Source organism: Colossoma macropomum, unplaced genomic scaffold (genome assembly GCF_904425465.1).
Source record: "Colossoma macropomum unplaced genomic scaffold, Colossoma_macropomum, whole genome shotgun sequence".
Taxonomy (NCBI): Eukaryota; Metazoa; Chordata; class Actinopteri; order Characiformes; family Serrasalmidae; genus Colossoma; species Colossoma macropomum.
Genome location: NW_023494787.1, coordinates 13,044,615 through 13,062,267, shown reverse-complemented (window position 1 = coordinate 13,062,267; position 17,653 = coordinate 13,044,615). Strand labels below are relative to the sequence as shown.

Below are 17,653 nucleotides of genomic sequence, written 5' to 3'. Positions count from 1 at the left end.
TTTAGTGCTAAAACGCATATAAACAGTGGAAAAACAGGCCCACAGTGACCGAGAGAGGCGGCGTAGCGCTGGACGGAGATCCGTGAGACGAGCGCTGAGTGCAGGCCGGAGGAAGCAATTCACGGACGGACCAGCTCCTCGCTTTTTGTGCTCACCTAAATACACGTCGGCGGGGGAACGACGTGTACCCAACACACGAAACGCAAGTTAAAACCCGACTAATTTGAAATAGCCTAATTTATTCCGAGTCGGCGGCGTCGTGGATGTTTTTCCCATTTGTGTGTTTCATCAAATGCAGCGTTTAGTGTATAAAATCGTGTAGGAACTGACTGAAGCTCCCAACATGTCTGCACCCTGAAGAGCCACACAGGCTGAAGGTAGGTTAACTCTGACTTTCCCTCTATTTACTGTGTACATTATCTTAAATACCTCGTTTTTACACGATATAATATGATATTTTATTTATATAATATGATATTTTTATTATATACTTTTTTTTGCTCTATTGTTTTGGATCCTTTTTGCTTTCTGTTTATATTGCCTGTTTATTTCACGAAGTTCCACCTTAAATAGTGCAGCAGTTACATTCTGCCACCTCAGGCTGACTGCTGCACCATTTAAGGTGGAACGGGAGCGAACTTCAGCCTCTGTTTCATGTCCTGTGTTTTTCTCTTTTAGTAGTCATTTTGATTGTCTTTGGGTTGTTTGAAAGTGATCTATAAATGAAACGTATCATAAATATTGTTATAAACTAACCATGCCCATCCTGAATCTTTCAAATTCATCCAAGTCATGCATAACCTTCATCACTTTTTGTTTGAACCAAACTTTTTCAGGCATAAAACACTGCTGATATGTGACATTACTTAAATGAATAACTATCTGGTCTTACTGTTTCTTTACCTGCTCTAAAAGTAAAAGGGCTGGTCCTGCATCTTCTCAGTCTGTTAACTGGGGGCATCAGTTCAAAACAACCATCTCATTAATATTGTAAGGGCACACCAGATAGTTACATACATACATACATACATCATCTAAACCGCTTATCCTTCTGGGTCACAGTAGGGTGCTGGAGCCTATCCCAGCTGTCATTGGGCGGAAGGCAGGATACACCCTGGACAGGTCGCCAGTCCATCACAGGGCAGACAGACAGACATACACATTCACACACTCACTCACACCTAGGGGCAATTTTAGCATGTCACCAAGTAGTTAGGAAGGAAAAGATGGTCCAGAACTCTGCTCGCCTTCTCACCTCACTCATGCCCGGTCTAATCATCACATTACACCTGTTATCCAAAATCTCCACTGCCTCCCTGTAATGTACCACATAGGTTTAAAATTTCTCCTGCTCACCTATAAATCCCTCTAACGTCTCACTCCTTTTTACTAGTCAGAGCTTCTTCTCCCCTATAGACCCCCCTACCTTACCATTCTTCTTATCATTTCCCCATCCAGCCTCCACAGTCTCAGTGATCAAGGTTTCTCCAGATTTGATCTCCCCTCTGGAACTCTCTTCACTTACATGTCAGACAGTAAAAGTTCAGTTTTCGTGTTTAAATTAAATCTCAGAACAAAGCTCTTTTCCCTGGCCTACAGTAAACCCCAGACTTACTGTGGAATTCAGTCGTTTTTCTACATTTCTGCATAATCAAATGGTTAAGATGTAAAGAAAGTCATTCAGAGTAGTTTGATGTGGACTGCTCTGTTCTAGAGTCAGAATTGTTCTCTTTGGTGGTGATAGGAACCTGACATCCAAAGCATTTAATGCCTTTAAGAAAATTGTTACATGAAAGAGTTATGAATATGCAGTCTGAGACGTTTTTACAACAGATTTCGAGATAAGCTTTTGGCCTAAAACATACATTTTAAATCCGCTCACAGTGGCAATGTGCATGCAGAGCTTTGTATGGCAATATACCGCCCAAAGGCTGTATGGCAGTATACCACCCAAAGACTGTATGGCAATATACCACCCAAACCCATTTTTCTCAGATTTGCCGCTGTTTTACTATTATCAACATTGCACGTGCAGGTTCACTGGACATTTTGGGCAGTGAATATTTATATTTGTGTTATAGACATTGTGACATTGCTGTCCTGTTACGACCATGGTAAAGAAATCTGACTCATTATGTTTCTTTACAATGTACCATTTTATATCAAACCACCCTGAGTTACTTTGATCATATCTTAGCAATTGAATTATGCAGAAATTTTGAAAACTTGGCAGAATTTCCCTTTAATTAAATGTGTCTATTATTATTATTATTATTATTATTATTATTATTAAAAAGATGGAAAAAAGATTAAACTAAGAGCTCAGAAGTCTGGAAGCACTAATGATGGTCTAACAGACACGGTTGCTTTTTTTGCTTTTGTTTTCTTTCTTTCCTAGATAATTTGTACTTTTTAGAATTTCATCTTTTAACATTTAAGCCCACCTGTTTGCTTTTAGGCGATGTGGCGGCCCACCTGTGGCAGGTCCCTGAGGGCAGGCGGTGGAAGTTTACCCAGAGTGTGGAGCACATGGGGGCGAAGGCTGTGCTCTCCAGCAGCTCAGCCTCCACCTTCCTCCGCCTCCTCTTCCTCCTCACAGCCCTTACATCCTCATAGAACTCAGTCGGAAAAGGCAAAACGGAAAAGAAAGAGAGAAGAGGCCATACTCGATAGTGTAAGTCCATGACATATTACTGTTGACTAATAGAGCATGTTAGTGTTAAATATGAGTCATTTCATTTAAGCTTTTGCATAGTAACACATTGACAGTGAGTGCACTGTTTATCTTGTCCTTTAGAATGTTGATAATGTTGGGATGAAATGGTCAGAAAAAGAGAAGATACTGTACACAGCTGCTGTCTCGCCTGGAGAGAGGAAAGGTACTGCGTTTTGTTCTTATAATGTACATTCATTCAAACTCAAAATATACTGAGGGAGAATCTCAGGGGTGGAAAATACTTGAGTAAATGTACTTCGTTACTATATTATAAATCATTTTGTAAGATTTGTACTTTACTCCCGTATCATTGTAATTTAATAATTGTACTCTTTCTGCATTTCTGCAAGACATTTACTTTTTACTTACTTATATACTTGAGTATGTTTAAATGCAGATACTTTTTTCTTTAACTAAAACAGATTTTGGGCTCCATACATCCAGTTTTAACTGAGGAAGGTTTTGACAAAGTGCTCATACGGTCACATGCAAACGTTTGGTAACCCTGATCAAATTATGTGTTTTATTGATTTAATTTTTTTTTCTAAGTGAAAATAAATTAGCACGTCCTCTGCAGAGAACACACTTCTGAATGTTTTAATGCACAATTTGTTGAATGCAACATAATTGTAAAAACAAATAAAAATTATGACACATTTTATATTTTAGGTATTAGTTTATGTGGCCTGTGCAAAAGTCATGGGAGATTTATTATATGTTTCATTTTTTTCCAATAAGTTAAACTCGGCAAATAAATAGAAATTATGAAAATCAAATAAACAGCTAATTTGACCAGGGTGTTTAAACTTTTGCACGCGACTTTACTTTCACTTAAGAACGGTTTCTGTGTATTTTTTGCACCCCTTGAGAACTCTGATTTACGCTGGTAAAGAAGAAAAAAAAGAAACAAATAAAATAAAAATATCAAATAAAATATCATTGAAACATCAATGTAATAAGTTATAATAACAAATAATAAACTAAAACTTTCTTTGTGGAAAATGTTATGTTTATAAAGAGCAAACGAAACAAGAGAGCCGAGCTTTAGAGTGTGTTGTAAAGTATTCCAGCTTGATGGTGCACAGTAATTAAAACCGGTTCTCCAAGCTCATTAAAAGCCTGATGTACTGGAAGTATAATCTGCTCACAAGAATGTCTTTTGTACAGCCTATTGTCTATTGGCTGATGAGGTCCTTACAAATAAACAGAAGCCAGTTGATTAGTTGTAGACTGTCTGTCCAAAGATATCCAGACTCCTCTTCGATTTACTAAATTTAGCCACTCTGAAGGGAAATTCCACTGATTTTTCAAAATATCTGCATAATTTAGTTGCTGATATATAAACGGTCATTCGGAGTGGTTTGTTGTGAAATTGTTTATTGTAAAGAAAATCAGATTACAATTAAGTCTACAATTAAAATGTAGCTATTTTACTCCAGAAATGAGTGACATGTCATCTACATTTTTTATATGTTATGTTGATCGTGATTAAATTCTTTGGGGACTGTTTTGCCTTACAACAGCCTGTGTGTGCCTCTCCACCATGAATGGTTTAAAAAAATTATGTTTTGGGCCAAAAGCAATCATAAAACAATATTGCAGGTATCAGGTGATATATTCATTACCATTTCACATGACTTTCTGTGAGATGGCTTTTACAGACAATGAACTCTTTGATTGCATCATTTCTATCACGACCACTGTGAAAACTTTTGACTCAGTAAGTTTCACTAGTATGGAGAATTTCACATCAAACCACTGTCACTGACTTTACATCGTAACCATTTAATTATGCAGAAATTTAAAAAAATCAGTGGAATTTCCCTTTTAAGGGTCACCCATTCCAAATGTGCAGAGGAGCTCTGGAGACATGAGCTCAAGGTCTGTGGAGCAGTCAAAATATGTTCTCAGGAGTGTTGGACGTCCATCCAGTACCTTTAGGATGATTTGGAGTGATCCAGAACTGATCATCCAACATCAGTACCTGACCTCACTAATGCTCTTATGGCTGAATGCAATCAAATCATTACAGCAATGTTCAACATCTAGTTTAAAGCCTTCCTAGTAGAGTAAAGGCTGTTACTGCAGCAAAGGAGGAACAAACTCCCCATTAATATCCTTTATTTCAAAAGAAACACTGGTGTCTGCAAACCTTTGGGCATATATTGTACATACAGGTAATACATTGAAACAAGCTGCTCTGTGTTTGAAAATACATGTACTGATATAATTATGACATTGATGTTTAATACATACATACATCATCTAAACCGCTTATCCTTCTAGGTCGCGGTATTGATGTTTAATAACATTTTAATAAAATTTATGTCTGTTCATGCTGTTTTCTCCATAAGACACCACTGTGCCCCTCCCGCAGTCCTACAGCCCAGAATATGTGGAGTCCTGCTGGTATCCGTGGTGGGAGAAACAGGGATTTTTCAGCCCTGAGAAGCATGTAAGAGAAGAAAAACACATTTGAAACGCAAACCAGGCATTTCCTCCATTCAAATCAAGTGAACAGAGAGACGTGACTGATTGCACATGACAGAACACAGACTATGTTCTCAAACTCATCTCATTCATTTTCATTTTCACTGTGCTACTGCACATTAACCCTTGTGTGGTGTTGATGTGTTTGTTCTGTAGCCAGTCAGCAGCCTGTCCATGTTGTCCACCAGCACATGCACAGATATACAAACACATGCACACACAGACACACAGACACTAACAGCAGGCCATGTAGGAGGAGAACAGAGTGAAGGACACAGCACCTCCACACTTTTATTCCCCGCTGGTTCACCCAACACCACATGTGTAATATAAATGTGTGGGGGGTGAACAGTGTGAAGACACTGAAAATGGGTTATTTTATATGTTCTTCACAGAAAATGATCAAAGGCCAAGAATCTGAGATTGAAATAATAATAAATCACATATTTTTTTCTTTTTGTAAACATTGAAAATGGGTCCCACAGACCTGAACACCACACAAGGGTTAAATGAAAAAAGTAAAATGATTGGTCTCTGGTCAGCAGTCAGGAGTCCGCAGCTACCTTTGCTTGATACCCAGAAATAGGACAGAAGGTGGTTTAGTCAGTCAGAGTCATGTTGCAAGACAAAGATGAATTCCACTGAATTCTGAGTCTCAGAAGTGCAATATTCATATCGATTAGCATTGAGTTTAACATACACTAACGTTCAAAGGTTGTAATTGCTGTTCAGAAGTTTAGAATCAATGTTGTCAATTACAGAAAATAAATTTAGTTGCTTTTAAATGTACCAAATGAATCTAGTATGAGAGTCCTGTACCACTTTAAAGCTTTCAAATAGGTAATATGGCACTAAGAAGCAGTAAAAAAATGAACTAAACATTTTGGATGTGTCCATAATGATAAACAGGGTTGTTGAAGTTTTAAAAAAATCCAGAAATCTTCAAAAGTGGACATCAAATCTTATCACAGATAACATCATTTTCTTCACTTCTACTTCACAGAATTCCTAAAATGCTGCATAAAACATGTAAAAATACCATTTGATGAATGGTATGAAATTTTAAATTCGCATCGTTTGAGTTATTATTGTATAACATAACAAACATTATGAATATTAAAAGTGAATGCAAGTCTAAACCTGTCTAAACAAAATGAATAGTTTAAGGCCTGCACTCAATCTGCACTCAATCATTGCTGCTTGGATGAGATCTTTTTTCTGTTTTTAACATCTATAATTAACATTTTATTGTTTTTTTTTCTTCATTAGAATGAGCTGCCACAAGCTGTGGATAGATATTTCTCCCTCTGTATCCCCCCACCAAATGTGACGGGCACTCTGCATCTTGGTCATGCTCTGACGGTGGCGATAGAGGACGCTCTTGCTCGCTGGTAACTACTGGTGCACTTGTTTGAGTTTGTACACAGGCAAATGAGGATATATATATATATATATATATATATATATATATATATATATATATGAGTAAATTCATGATAAATTCATGTTTTATTAAACAAATGCATTAAAAATCTGGATCTTTTCTCATGTACTCTACTGCAATCAATTTTTTCAGAAATATACAGCCAATTGTGTTGCAGATACATGCATGAAATGATTCAAATATGCTAGTTCTGTGCAGCTTCATCATTATTTAGAACTGAAGATAAAAAATGAAGACAGGTTAGATGTGTCTAGAGTGATGAACAGAGCTGTAGATCATTCTGAACTGTGTGTAAAAGCTGTAGAATGACATTATAATGAAATTTAACATCAAGAATGCCTTATATTTGAGAGCAGATACTTGACTAAAAATGACTGTAGATGTATGATTACATTTATTATTTATTTTTATATGATTTATTGACACATTACTGATTAATTTGCAATACATTGATTTTATAATTTTTTTATTCATTTCATAAACATTAAATTTATTTGATTTATATATTAATTTCCTCTTGGTGATTTGAATACCAAGTGAACGAAACACTTATAATACATTTAAAAGCACATATTTAAAACTACACTGCGTACGTTAGTGTATGAAACATTAATACTGTTGTACAAATGATTTATATAAATGATTTATATGAAAGCAGTTCACAACAACATTGATGTACAAAAATTACTAGTACTGTAAATGATTCCAAACTTTTGAACAGTAGTATATGGGAGAATCTTTTGCAGAACTCAGTGGAACATGGCTCACTAATATAAATGCAGGATCAGGTGCAGCTGTGCTGAGCTTGGCTTCACTGATATAATCACTTTTTCTTGTTTAGGCGGCGAATGCAAGGCTACAAGGTGTTGTGGGTGCCGGGCTGTGACCATGCTGGGATTGCAACACAGGTATCAGAAGCAGTTTGTTGGCCAAGAGTACTTGTACATAAAGTGGCCCCAAAAGTATTTAGACATTTGTGCCATACTCATAAAATGTATTAAATTCATTGTGTTTGGAAACAAAATGTCAAACAAAGTGGCATTTATTTTAAACAGATCATTTCAAGACTGCAGTTTTCTTTTTGGCAAAGTATTCTTTCCAAAGGCAGCTTGTTTCAGATCATTATGTCTTCGCAGACTTCTGTGGGTTTGCATCCAAAATGCCTTTGTACGCTTCATGATCACATCAATAAAGAGAAGTTTACAAACACCACTGTAAGAAAAACAGCCCCACACTTTGAAGTTTCCATCTCTGAGCTTTACAAAACCTGTAAATAAGTCTGACCGGAGTTCTTCTTCATACTCTCTCCACACAAAGAGCCTATCATCAGTTTAATGTTGCGCTGAAAGTGCTTTTGTTAAACATTTTATGAAGTAATCTCAAGAATTTCACTAGTTTTCCAATGGTTTTAATCAATGGTTGAAGCGTCCAAAAACTTTTGGTGTCGCTGTATGTATGAGAAACTTGTTGTGGTAGAGTTGCATACATAAATGGTGAATATGGAATACAAATAGTAAAGAAATAATAAAGAATATGCAGAGGCGCAGACGCAAAGAGCATCACAAAATATAGAATACAAGCAGTCGTATGCAGGGATGTGGGAGGGTGATTTAAGTTTGGGGTGCTGAAATTTTAAGCAACATACGTGTGATTTGAACGATGATGTCATGCAAAATGTTTTGCTTCTTTCTGTTTGATTTTTTTTTATACTTTACATGGATCAGAATGTGTCATACTGCACTATAATGAGGCGAGAGATGAAAATTTATGCATATAACTGACACATCAGGCTGCTGATGCACATCATCACTGTGCTCTCATTCTGGGCAACCTTTAGGCAAATGAGCTGAGAGGCGACCAGTCAGATTGTTGGTAGCTGATTATGTCACGCCCACAGTCACACAGTGAGATTTAACGCTGGGAAGCACACTGAGCGGGAGATACGGTCGATAAAACGTTATTATTACGTTAGATGTTCAAACAGTATTAAGCTGCTAAGGGGCTCAGAACTGGCCTTTATCTCTGCACACACTTTCTCTCTTTAAACCTCAACCTACGTACGTTTTAGTGACGAGCCTGAAAAGCGGCTGAGGTTGTCTAGGGAGGCGATTCGACTTGCTGTAATGAAAATGCATTGTTAACTTAAATAGGGCTAGGCTACTGTAGATTTTAAAAACATATAAATAAAAATGTAAAATACAAACATCTCTAAAATAAGCTTGCATGAGTCTTTGCTATGTTCAAATTATTCGAAGTTTCAGATTTCTGTATTATTGTTGTTTTTAGCAGATGCAGTCCTGAAATCAGGGGGTGCTGCTGCACCCTCAGCACCCCCACATCCTATGGACCTGGTTGTATGCAAAAGTTTGGGCGCCTCTTCTCATCCTCTACAGAGAACACATTTGCATAATGCATAATTTCTGTTCATTTGCTCAATTGAACATATGGAAAAAAAACATAAAACAATGTTTAAAAACATGTTAAACTCTGCAAATAATTAGAAATTGTGCATTAAAATGTGCAGAAAATGGCATATTTGGGTTTGTCTACTGTAGAGGATGTGTTCATATATTTTCACTTATAAAATCAATAAAACGTAATGCAAAAGGTTAACTCAAATATTTGCATAAGACTATATACACATTTTTGCTTTACTAGACAGAGATCGTAAAGGATGTATTGTGACTGTAAGTAAACCCCTAAGTGTTATAGATTGTTCCCTGACTTTTTTTTTTTTTTTGGATTGTCTGTGCTTTAGTCTGTTGTTGAGAGGAGGTTGCTAAGGGAGCAAGGCAAGCGTCGACAAGACTACAGCAGAGAGGAATTTCTGCAGGAAGTGTGGAGATGGAAACAAGAGTGAGTGTCTGTGCGATTTACTGTAATTCATGCATTCAGCCTGAGAGGTTGAGTGTTGTGTCAAGCATGCTTTACATTACAGGAAAGGAGACGAGATTTATCATCAGCTGAAGAAACTTGGCGCTTCGCTGGACTGGAGGAGGGCCTGTTTCACCATGGACCCGGTAAGACAGCACAACACACCAATTTCCTTTTATATAAGCATCTCATGCCTCACTGAGCACCATTTCACATGTCATTTCTTTTACATTTTCTCATTTTCCTCCCGCTTTGTCCTCTTTTTGTTTGTCCTCTTTTTCTGGATATTTTCCCGCAGGGTTTTAGCAAGGCGGTGACGGAGGCCTTCGTTAGGATGTGTGATTCAGGGCTGATCTATCGCTCTGAAAGCCTGGTCAACTGGAGCTGTGCACTAGAGTCCGCAATTTCAGACATTGAGGTACATCAGTGTGGTAAAGCCAGTTTAAAATAGAGAATATGGACACATACCCACTGTCCACTTTATTAGAAACTCTCATCTTGTATGTCCTTTTAGTATTAATGACCACTTTGAGGTCCACCTACCTTATACAGCACTGTGTAAAAACCCACCTCTTATCTATTTAATTTCCAGGCAAAATGGCCATTAAGTGCAAGTCATTCGTTTTTAGGAAATGGTTCTGAGAAGATTAGATATAAGATATTCCACTTGCACAATAAAGGAGAAAGTCAAAGAAAAGTTATTGAAAAAAACAGGAGCTTAAAAAATACAGTTAAAAAAAATGATTAAAAGCTACAGAGAAAATGAGACTCCCAACAACCACCTGGAAGACCTGGTAGACACCAAAACTGCCCCCATCAGATAAACAGCACTTAAAGCTTTCATCTCTGAGAGAGAGGAGAAAATCAAGCTGCTTCAGATCTGAAAACATCCACAGGTGTTTCTGTCCATCCTTCCACTGTGAGAAGACGACTCAGCGCTGTGGATCTGAAAGGATGTGCAGCTGTTCAAGAAGGTCTTACTGAGAAATCAAACAAATCAGCTGCTGGTGTTCTCAAAACAATGGCCACTCCAGAGTCCAGACCTCAACATCACTGAGTGTTACATGCACTTAATAATCCGATAACTGCAGAAAATCAGATTTTGTCAGTAATCCAATCAACGCCATAACAACCAGCCAGTAAGCTCACAGAAGCCACATTACCTGAAAATATGAATAACATCATCTAGAAGATGAAGAATATTGAATTCCTTCATTTTGTCAAGCATGTATTTGGTTTGAGTGTCGCTCCAAATTCTCGCTGCAACACTGCTTGCTTATTTCCGGTACTGCCGTCTGATTCGCACATGCGGAGACTGAGAAATCCGAAAGAAATCAGAGTAAGAGTTCACATGCACTGAGAAATCTGATTACTGAGCTAAAATCCAGCCTCTTTATCGGATTTCTTAATCAGATTTCTAGACCTTACTCTGATCTAAGAAATCAGTGTGCTGTTTACATGACCATTTGAATGATCAGATAACTGCAGAAATCCTATTATGATCGGACTATTGAGTGCATGTAAACACACTCTCTGAATGTGTTTGGGATTATTTGGATTATAAGAAGTAGAAAATCCAACCAACTTCTAAGACTGAACTTTGTAGGTGTGGAAGAATATCCCTGCAGATTTCATTGAAAAACTGAAAGCGAGTCTCCTGAAAAGAATGAAAGATAGAGTGTAAGAGTGGACACACTAAATACTAAAAATAATTGATATTATATTTAGCTGTTGATGCTTCTGTGTAATTTTCTGAAAATATACAGTAGTGTTCAAAAGTTTGGGCACCCTTGGTCAAATTACGCAATTTATTGAATTTGTTGAAAAAGTGAGAAGTTGTTCACACCACATCTGCAATTTATTTGTTGAATTTAACATATTGGAAAAAATAAAACACAATATTGTGCATTAAAAGTCATAAAATTATGTCATATTTAAGTTTGTTCCATGCAGAAGTGGCTTTGACTTCTTTTCAATTGCCTTGATACTGAAAACCTGTACTTAATGGCCATTTTGACTGGAAATTAAATAAAGTAAGGGTGGGCTCTGATTTTGCTGTAGGTAGCGAGTGCTCTACCGCCCCAAAATATCCAGACAAAAGCAAGACTGCAGTCTCTGTATACCAACAAGGTGGAGCTACAAGAGAGGAGTTTCTAATATTTTTTTTCTTTTAAAGTGACCAGTGTTTGTACAGCAATATCTTTCTGGAAATATAAACACATTGAAATGAAACACGTTTCTCAAATTAAATTCTGTTGTACATGAAATTGTGTTTAGGTCGACTCAAAGCAGCTGTCTGGCAGGACTCTTCTGTCTGTTCCTGGCTATGAGCAGAGAGTCGAATTTGGGACTATGATTACATTTGTGTATCCTATAGAAGGACAGGGTGAGTGTTCTTTTGTTCACACATTTTTTCACATATTTGTGTTGTTCAGTTTATTGATGTTGTATTTGTATCTGTGTTAGAGGGCGAGGTTGCTGTGTCAACCACACGTCCTGAGACCATGCTGGGGGATGTGGCCATTGCTGTGCATCCTGATGATACCCGATACCAGGTACACATTAGCGTTCTTATGATCTATTAGTGTCTAATTCATCTTCTAAATTTGATTCATTGCATAATAGCACATGAAACGTCATACAGTAACAGTATTAGGCTTATTATGCTTTTTCCCCTATTAGGCTCTCCATGGTAAACAGTGCAGGCATCCTTTTACAAATAGGCTGTTGCCTATAATCACAGATCCTGTGGTGGACATGGGGTTGGGCACAGGTATTCCTGATTTATTCTGATACATGTTTTGGGAGGGGGTGGCAAGGAGAACTGCACAAAGCAGAACGTCTCAGTTAGGCAGAAATATTAAGCCCAAAGTCAAGCTCTGACCAACAGGAGGAGACGTGCAGTACATTCCTGTTGACTGATCTGCCGATGCTGATACATAAACATTCATAAAATGTAGAAATTGGGACTAAATTGACCTGGATACGCATCATAGATAATCATATAAAGATAATAATGTAAACACTCTGTTCCTCCAGAATACAATAAATACATCATGAAATATTGGTTAGAAATATCCATCAAATCAAAATATCTGTCAGATGCTGATATTTTTTCTAAGCAATTGTCTGCTGATAGCAATATGATACTTATAACATTGTGCATCCCTAAATATTTGTTTATATTAGGGCTGTTACTATCAGTTTTATTAGTAATCAAATATTTTGCCAACTATTCTGACTATTAAAAGAGAAATTTGAGTAGGTATCCACTGATATGGGATATATATATAGGCATCAAATTTAAAATGGGCATATATTTTTCATATATCTAAAATTTTATATATAAAAATGTTTCAACATTTGATATGTTGTCTTTGTACTATTTGCACATCATTGCATTTTGTTTTTATTTACATTTTACACAGTGTCCCAACTTTTTTGGAAATGGGGTTGTATATATACATGCATATCTACACTGAATGTAATATTTATTTATTATAAGGTCACACATGCAGTAAAATTAAAAATGCAGATATTTTGTCATAGTAAACAAGCGTCACCTAAACATTCTGCTTTTCCAGAGAACAATAAATACATCAAACATCTTTTTGATGCCGATTATTTTTAAGTAAATATCAGCTGCTACAGCAAAGGTTCAAATATCATTACTCATCCCTAATTTTGACAGTTAATTAGGTTTTTAAAAAATAGTCAAACCTGACTGAACTAAACAATACAAACCAAACAGTCTGACTTCAATATTCTTTCCTGCAAAAAAGATGAACTAGAATTTAAAATATGCATCATCATCATGCAAATTTTAATTTATTATTAATTGAAGTGATTTGGTTATATTGAGTAATCATGACAGTCCGAGTTTAAATAGCTGGGATCTGTGTCGCTGACAGTGGTTTTGTCCTCTATACAGTGCATTCTAACACAATTTCTGTCCTGTTGTATGATAGGAGCTGTGAAGCTGACCCCTGCTCACGATCACACTGACTTCCTGCTCTCTCAGAGACACTCGCTGCCACGCCTCACTGTGATTGGAGGAGATGGAACCATGACCTCGCATTGTGGCCACTGGCTGCAGGTACAGAACTGAATATCACTGTATAAAATGCCATTCTAAAGCTGTACTGTCTTAGGTTCTTTGTGCCCTATTCTTACTGTTTAGTTATTAATGTTGTTAATCTTATTATTCAGTAAGTACTTCGAATTATTCAGCTACGCCTCTGTATTTTATTTGGTAATTTGTATGAAACTAATGCGCAAGTTCCGTAGTTTTGAGACTGATTAACTGAAATACAGACCACCTATGGGTTCCTTTGAGTTTAAGCTATTACAGTAAGGTTCACAGACCAATATTTCAGCTGACAGATCTTTCTGAGCATTTCTTTCTTCTTCTCTTCTCAGGGAGTAAAGCGATTTGAGGCCAGGGAGCGAGTGATTAGTGCACTGATAGAGATGAAGTTATTCAGAGGAAAGGAGGATCATCCCATGTCTTTGCCAATTTGCAGGTGAATTGAGATTAATAAGGGCAGCTACTCTCATTTCGCTTCTCTAAATCGTTGTAAGCCTCTCATCACTTGTGTTTAATAAGAACACATTTGCATTTCTTGTCAGCATTAAAGCATTTAGGTCAGTTAGTGACCAATTCAAATTCACATTGACCTTTTGTCCTGTCCCGCATAGCCGTTCTGGAGATGTCATTGAACCCTTACTGAAGAAACAGTGGTTTGTTCGCTGTGAGAAAATGGCACAGAAGGCAATACAAGTATGTGTGTGTCCGCTAAGACATTTCGAATGTGCAGAAGTGACTAATATACTGTTCTGTAGCAGCAGATTAATCAGTCTTTTCAAAACATTTGCAGCTGCTCACAATAATTCTCACAATCTGCTGTTGTACATTTCTTCTATATTTGGTACATATTTATCCATTTTAGGCAGTGGATGAGGGAGAGCTGGAAATAATACCTCACTTCTACACCAAAACATGGAAGAATTGGCTCTCTAACATCAGGTTAGTGTGTCTTAGACAACAGGATTTGTTCTGTGGATGTGCTCCTTTAATGAAGTTAGTTGTGATTATATCTTTTCAGCTTTTTTTAGCTTCTGTTTGTGCATAAAAGTGCATAAAAATATCTTTCCTTCATTCTGGCTGCAGTGATTGGTGCATATCCAGACAGCTTTGGTGGGGTCATCAGATTCCAGCATATCGAGTGACATTACCAGACTCTGGTAACACACAAGAGGTAGGACTAGCTGTTAGAGGGATTAATGGTTCATTGGTACAGCTTGGACACTTATTTGTCACTGCTTTATCATTTAAAGGGCCCTTATCTTGGAAAACTGAATTTTATTTTTTTTTTTTAATAAAAATATGTTGATGTAGTATATAAACCCTGTTTAAAGGTTTAAAATGTACTGGTCACTGCCCAGTCCACACAGTTCATATATGGAAACTAAGCAACAAAAAACAGCCATTTTGAAATCTCTGTTTTTCTGATGTCACAAAAACCAGCACATTTACTGTTAGGAGTTTTTCCTCTTTGTCCCTTTCTGATCCCACCTTCACCTCACTGGACCTGTTTGCTCTCTCTTGAAGCCTCGAGGAAATGACACAAAAGCATCAAAGTTCGTAGACGCACTCAGTTTAATATGAATCAGGACAGTATTTTAATACTTTAGCATTAACAATAGAGATGTAGTTTGAATCATACATTTATAGATGACGGAAGTTGCAGCTGAAATGTCACAGACATTGGGAAAGTACAGATATTTTGAGAACATGCTGTGATAAGGGGAATTATATTTGGCGCTCTGTTTTTGTGATGTCACAAAAACCTACACATTTACTAATATCCACCTATTCAGCCTAATTCAGCCACCTACTCAGCCTACAGCAGTTTAGCCCCGCCCATTCACACTGAAGTTGTAAGGCCTGTTTCAGTCCAGACTGCTTTTTGAATGAATCGCAATACAGGACAGCCATAAGATAGGAAGATAAGATAGGAAAAGACTTTGTCATTGTGGTTATACAACAAAACTTTGTTTGGTAGCTCTCAGAAAACACCAGCAACAATAGAAAACATTAAAAAAAAACATTTACAAGGCTAGATAGATAGATAGATAGATAGACAGACAGACAGAAAGAAAGAACTTTATTGATCCGGAAGGGAAATTGCATTGTTACAGTATGTAATTACACATAAACTTACATAAATTAGGCTGAAATGAAAAATAGACATCAGTTAAAGTATAAGAGAGTAGGAATAAAAGTACATCTATTTGCATGTTTACGTAGCATATAAGACAGATTTGTTGTATTTGCATGAGAGCAGGTATTATGGTGTTGTGAGGTAGTGACAACACAATGAGTTTAAACATAACTAGGAATAGCAGCAGTATTTACAGTCTAAAGTGGGCAGTGCGAGTGTCATTACAGTAGCAGTGATATATTGCATATATGATATATTAACAAGAGAGGTGATATAGTGATATGGTTCAGCACAGTTCAGGCAGCAGGAGGTCAGTACCATCTGCAATAAGGAGACTCGTTGTAGAGCCTTATAGCAGTGTATATATATATGTGTGTGTGTGTGTGTGTGTGTGTGTGTATATATGTGTATGCAGTGGATGTGAATAGTGCAAACAGTGCAAACATTGCAATGTAAACAGGTATAAACAGGTATTCCACAGTAGGTGTTGCACAAACTATAACAATTTATTTACAGTCCTGGATGTGAAGTGTTCAGTGCATTAGCAGCAGCTTGGCAAAGCTGGGGGCTGTAAAACAGGCTGGTCTGTTTGCTGCCTTCAGTCTTCAGCAGCTATGGGTGTGTGTGTATAGAGTGTGAGTGTATGTCGGGTGTGTAATGGAAGCTACAGCTCTGGGGCAGAAGCTGTTTCTCAGTCTGTTAGTGCGTGTCCTGATGGTCCTGAATCATTTGCCCGATGGGAGGGGGACAAATAGTCTGTGTCCTGGGTGGGTTGAGTCCTTGTTCATGTTGCTAGCCCTCTTATGTAGGCGGCTAACATAAACTGTGTCCAGATTTGGGAGCTTGGTTCCCACAATCCTCTGTGCAGTCTTAACTATCCAGGCCAAGTCTCCCCTGTTCTCCGCAGTACAGCTGGTGTACCACACTGTGACGCAGTGGCAGAGAATGCTCTCTGTTGTGCTCCTGTAGAAATTCATGAAGAGCTGAGAGGGAGCTTGCTCAAGATGAAGAGCCTCTGCTCAGCTTTCCTCACCAGGTGGGAGGTGTTAATGGTCAACGTCAGATCCTTTGTGATGTGGATTCCCAGGAGTTTGATGTCGTCAAACCTCCTCACCATTTATGTGGAAGGGGGAGTTGTTGTTTTTCTGGTTCTCCTGAAGTCCACAACGATCTCTTTTGCTTAGGTGGTGTTCAGGACCAGGTGTTGAACCTCCTCTTTGTAGTGCCTCTTGATGTCAGTCCCTCTATAGCGGTGCCGTCAGCGAACTTCACTATAGTGTTAGAGGGGTGGATGGGCGTGCGGGACACAGCACTGTGGTGCTCCTGTGTTCAGGATGAGAGTGGACGATGTGCGGTTGCCCACCCTGACATTCTGTGGTCTCTTAGTGAGGAAGTCTGGAATCCATGAGCAGAGTGTGGTGGTTAATCCTGGTTGCTGTGCTTGTCTACCCGTTTATGGGGGGGCTATTGTATTGAAAGCGGAGCTAAAGTCGACAAAAAGCATCCTGATGTATGTGTTGTGCTCATTTACATATATCAATCTTAAATGCACAATAACAGAAACAGTCTGTTCAATTCTGAGGGATAAAGAGAGGTTTGAAAAGTGGTCATGTGAAATTGAATTATTTTATTTTCACATATATTATTTTGATACATAAAACCACGCAACTGGATATTAGCCCTTTAAGCCTGAAGCCAGAAAAAGTGGATATTCTGTTCTTCTTGGCCCAAAAAAGCCCTGGACCTATAATTTATAGCAAAAAATTACAATTTAAATCACAGTCACAATATTGGTTAGAAAATTGCAATTAGATCTGTTCCCCAAATCGCTCAGCCCTACTCAGCAGGCCTAGCAGTGTGATTTATGTGGTGTGATTAATGCGCTGTGTTCTGCTGTGACTGTAT

The 17,653-nt window shown here is 37.7% G+C and overlaps 1 protein-coding gene across 1 annotated transcript in view; it reads left to right on the top strand.

Annotated features, from left to right (window-relative positions):
* The first annotated feature begins 230 nt into the window (after positions 1 to 230).
* Positions 231 to 17,653, top strand: part of vars2 (valyl-tRNA synthetase 2, mitochondrial) — a 33,387-nt gene continuing 15,964 nt past the window's right edge. The window contains exons 1-17 of the mRNA XM_036566184.1: positions 231 to 377; positions 2,459 to 2,674; positions 2,798 to 2,879; positions 5,071 to 5,171; positions 6,476 to 6,597; positions 7,492 to 7,558; positions 9,409 to 9,506; positions 9,589 to 9,670; positions 9,823 to 9,942; positions 11,802 to 11,910; positions 11,991 to 12,079; positions 12,207 to 12,297; positions 13,493 to 13,620; positions 13,944 to 14,047; positions 14,223 to 14,304; positions 14,474 to 14,550; positions 14,695 to 14,782. Of these exons, the coding sequence (XP_036422077.1) occupies positions 2,462 to 2,674; positions 2,798 to 2,879; positions 5,071 to 5,171; positions 6,476 to 6,597; positions 7,492 to 7,558; positions 9,409 to 9,506; positions 9,589 to 9,670; positions 9,823 to 9,942; positions 11,802 to 11,910; positions 11,991 to 12,079; positions 12,207 to 12,297; positions 13,493 to 13,620; positions 13,944 to 14,047; positions 14,223 to 14,304; positions 14,474 to 14,550; positions 14,695 to 14,782 (1,653 nt within the window). The 5' untranslated portion in view covers positions 231 to 377; positions 2,459 to 2,461. The remainder of the gene's footprint in view (positions 378 to 2,458; positions 2,675 to 2,797; positions 2,880 to 5,070; positions 5,172 to 6,475; positions 6,598 to 7,491; positions 7,559 to 9,408; positions 9,507 to 9,588; positions 9,671 to 9,822; positions 9,943 to 11,801; positions 11,911 to 11,990; positions 12,080 to 12,206; positions 12,298 to 13,492; positions 13,621 to 13,943; positions 14,048 to 14,222; positions 14,305 to 14,473; positions 14,551 to 14,694; positions 14,783 to 17,653) is intronic.